The sequence below is a fragment of the Mus caroli genome, chromosome 2 (genome assembly GCF_900094665.2).
Source record: "Mus caroli chromosome 2, CAROLI_EIJ_v1.1, whole genome shotgun sequence".
Lineage (NCBI taxonomy): Eukaryota > Metazoa > Chordata > Mammalia > Rodentia > Muridae > Mus > Mus caroli.
Genome location: NC_034571.1, coordinates 30,665,266 through 30,669,384, shown reverse-complemented (window position 1 = coordinate 30,669,384; position 4,119 = coordinate 30,665,266). Strand labels below are relative to the sequence as shown.

At 44.1% G+C, this 4,119-nt stretch overlaps 1 protein-coding gene and 1 pseudogene across 3 annotated transcripts in view; both read left to right on the top strand.

Annotated features, from left to right (window-relative positions):
- Rabepk (Rab9 effector protein with kelch motifs) overlaps positions 1–3,265 on the top strand; it is a 21,393-nt gene extending 18,128 nt beyond the window's left edge. For all 3 annotated transcript variants that reach the window (XM_021155704.2, XM_021155703.2, XM_021155702.2), the window contains exons 7-8: positions 1,729–1,878; positions 2,956–3,265. In XM_021155704.2, coding sequence (XP_021011363.1) covers positions 1,729–1,878; positions 2,956–3,248 — 443 coding nt within the window. In that variant the 3' untranslated portion in view covers positions 3,249–3,265. The remainder of the gene's footprint in view (positions 1–1,728; positions 1,879–2,955) is intronic.
- A 644-nt stretch (positions 3,266–3,909) lies between these two features.
- Positions 3,910–4,005, top strand: LOC115030546 (annotated as a pseudogene).
- Positions 4,006–4,119: the final 114 nt, after the last annotated feature.

Here is a 4,119-nt window from a genome sequence, read left to right as displayed (position 1 = left end):
TTTTATTTTATTTATTTATTTATTTATTTATTTATTTGGTTTTTTCAAGACAGGGTTTCTCTGTATAGCCCTGGCTGTCCTGGAACTCACTTTGTAGATCAGGCTGGCCTCGAACTCAGAAATCCGCCTGCCTCTGCCTCCCGAGTGCTGGGATTAAAGGCGTGCGCCACCACCGCCCGGCCCAAAGATTTATTTATTATAAGCAAGTACACTGTAGCTGTCTTCAGAAGCACCAGAAGAGGGCATCAGATCTCATTACAGGTGGTTATGAGCCACCATGTGGTTGCTGGGATTTGAACTCAGGACCTTCAGAAGAGCAGTCAATGCTCTTACCTGCTGAGCCATCTCCCTAGCCCGTTCTTGATGTCTTGACACAAGGTCTTTCTATGTAGCCCTGGCTGTCCTGGAATTCACTATGTAAACCAAACAGGCCTGAAACTCACAGAGATCCACCTGCCTCTTTGGCTGAGTGCTGTGATTAAAGGTGTACACCATCAACGCTTGGCTGATAATTGTTTAAGACTCCCATTTTTCTGTGCTGAAGAATACCTACTAGCTATTGCTTTATTCCTTCTCAAATAGTCTTCTAATCTAAAGTCCAGAGTTATGTATTACCTCATTTAAGTGCTCCTTTGAACAGATGCAAAAATAATGTTGGGAGCATCAGGCAGATCTCTGTAAGTTCTAGGCCAACTTGGTCTACAGAACAAGTTCTAGGACAGCCAGGGCTACACAGAGAAACCACGTCTCGAAAAACCAAAAAAACTAAAATAAGACAGTGTTGGGGATGAGCACTGAATCAACAAGTCGCATTGTAGAGGACACAGGCCTGGCAGCCTTAGGATGCCCAGCTCAGCCCCTTACCAGCTACTCCAGCAAGACCCATCCTTCAATCATCCTGTGTGCTCATCCATAAGAGAGAAGAAAGGCTGTAGGCACACGTGATAGCAATTCAGAGGGCTGAGCAAGACTCTGCAAGTGTCTTCCTTAGAGTGCTGGGATTAAAGATGTATGCCACTACTGTCTGGCTAAAAATCTTTTTAAAAATGTATTTATAACATGTAGGCATATGAACATGTATGCCTGCATATCTGTGCATGCACACACACACACACACATACTATTACCTTACCTATCTGGGTGTTAACAGTGAATAAAGATTATAGTCACTATTAAAGTTTTCGAGACAGGCGCCTTTAATCCCAGTACTCGGGAGGCAGAGGCAGGCAGACTTCTGAGTTCGAGGCCAGCCTGGTCTACAAAGTGAGTTCCAGGACAGCCAGGGCTATACCGAGAAATCCTGTCTCGAAAAACCAAAAAAAAAAAAAAAAAGTTTTTGCATTTCTTAGTATGCTCCAAAAAGCATTAGAATCCCACAAGATGCTTTTTGAAACAATAGGTCCCTTGCTGCAGATTAGAGAATAATTCAAGCCACCCTCCCTTAAAATCAGTTCTGCATAGTGAACCTCTCTCCGTTACCTCTTAAGAGATTTCTGTGACCCAGGCATGGTGTTGAACATCTTTAATTCCCGAGTTCAGCTTAAGACCAGCCTGCTTTACATAGGGTATTCCAGATCAGAACTACATCATCTTATCTCAACACACACACACACACACACACACACACACACACTCCCTGTGGATGACTCTCAGCAATCACTTTGCAAACTGCAGCAGATAATTTGAATTCCTATTTTAGCTCATGTGCAAAACTCTCTCTTGTGACAGGTGACATGAGCTGGCAGAAGCTTGGTCCCACCGGTGCTGTTCCAGTCGGCTGTGCTGCCCATGCCGCCGTCGCTGTGGGACACCATGTATATATGTTTGGAGGTATGACAGCCACTGGAGCACTGAACATGATGTACAAGTATCACACAGGTGAGGGAGGGAATCACTCCTGCTTGCTTTTCTTTCTTTTAAAAAGCACTGTGCCCTCTCCTTTCCTTTCAAAAAGATTTATTTATTTTTTTTTTTTTTTGAGACAAGGTTTCTCTGTATAGCCTTGGCTGTCCTGGAACTCACTCTGTAAACCAGGCTGGCCTCAAACTCAGAAATCCGCCTGCCTTTGCCTCCTAAGTGCTGGGATTAAAGGCATGTGCCACCACTGCCCCGCCTTTTTTTTTTTGGTTTTAAATTTTTTTATTTAAGATTTATTTATTTATATGTATGTGTGAATACACTGTCGCTGTCTGCAAGCCCACCAGAAGAGGGCATCAGATCCCATTACAGATGGTTGTGAGCCAGCATGTGGTAGCTGGGAATTGAACTCAGGTCCTCTGGAAGAACAGTCAGTACTTTTAACCACTGAGCCATCACTCCAGCCCTAACTCCTGGTCTTTAAAACAAATATCCTTTGGTAAGTGATGCAGACATTTTCTAGTTTGGTGCCTTCATGTCTAAATGGAAAGGAGGGGGTTGGGAAAGTGGCTGAGCTGGTAACAGTGCATGCTGTGCAAACGTGAGGACTTGAGTTTGAATCCCCAGCATCTGTATAAAAGCTAGGCATGGCCATGTGTGCCTATAACCCCAGCACTGCGGAGCAGACAGGCCGATTGCCAGGGCGCATTGGCTGGCTAGCCCACCTGAAACTGCAGCTTCTGGTTCAGTGAGAGACCCTTCCTCAAAGGAAAATAGGACAGAGGAAGACATCTGTGGTCCTACTCTACTCTACTCTACCAAAACACACACACACACACACACACACACACACAATGTACGTACGTATTTAAAAAAAAAAAAACCCACAAAACAAAATCCCATAGAAAAACAGGGTCTGACAAAGGCAGGCATCCTCCTGCCTGTGAGTCCTGAGTGCTGGGATTACAGGCATGCACTGTCAGACCCAACTAGTTTTTCCCTTTATTTCCTCTTTGTGGCTTAAGTGATGTAGAACATCACTGAATACCTGTGGAACTATGTCTTAACAGGAGCCTTTGTTTTGTCCCCCTTACTCAGAAAAGCAGCACTGGACTGTACTTCAGTTTGACACTTCCCTACCCGCTGGACGACTGGACCACTCCATGTGTGTCATCCCATGGCAAGTGATGTCTACCTCTGAGAATGAAGACTCAGATTCTGTCATTCTAACCCTCCAAGATGAGAAAGGAGACGCTGCTGAGAAAGCAGAGACCCAGAGTGGAGGACCACATGAGGAGAGTCCAACTACTGTGCTGCTCTGTTTTGTGTTTGGTGGGATGAATACAGAAGGGGAGATTTATGACGACTGTCTCGTAACTGTAGTGGACTAATAAAACCCACATCTGTAGTACTTGTTACTTTTTACAAAAGTGAAAACTCTGCTGAGCTACACTGCCAAATACTTTTTGCAGTGTATTCTCTCACCCCAGAGCGGTGGTGCACACCAGGCGTAGTAGCATACACCTTTAATCCCAGCACGTGGGAGGCGGAGGCCAGCCTGGTCGACGTGGTGAGTTCCAGGACAGCCAGAGCTACGTAGTGAAACCCTGTCTTGAAAAAGCAAACATGGGGCTGGTGAGATGGCTCAGTGGGTAAGAGCACCCGACTGCTCTTCCGAAGGTCTGGAGTTCAAATCCCAGCAACCACAAGTCACAACCATCTGTAATGAGATGTGACTCCCTCTTCTGGAGTGTCTGAAGACAGCTACAGTGTACTTACATATAAATAAATAAGTCTTTAAAAAAAAAAAAAAAAAGCAAACATAAAAAGCATATCCATCTTGCACTTAATCAACATTTTTAACTGGATAGCCTAGTGCAAGTAATTCCATTATAAAGTTTTACCAGCGATAAAATCTGTAGATACCCAAGCTAGCTATTGGAGAAGACAATTGAGTTAGACACCCTTTAATATGTATTAGCTAATCACTAGAAAAAAGTTCAGGCAGGAGGCTAGAAAGATAGCTTAGCAGTTACAAGAGCAGTGTGGGAGATCCTTATTTGGTTCATAATCACAATGACTGGGTGTTCACAGAATATGTACCTCCCCTAAACCTTGTTCAGGTGTGGGCTTATTACCCATCTGGGGAAAAAAAAAAAGGAAAAAAAGAAAAGCTGGGTGTGGTAGTATATGTCTATGTAGTAGGACCCTGCTGTGTTTTTTTGTTTGTTTTTGTTTTTTCGAGACAGGGTTTCTCTGTGT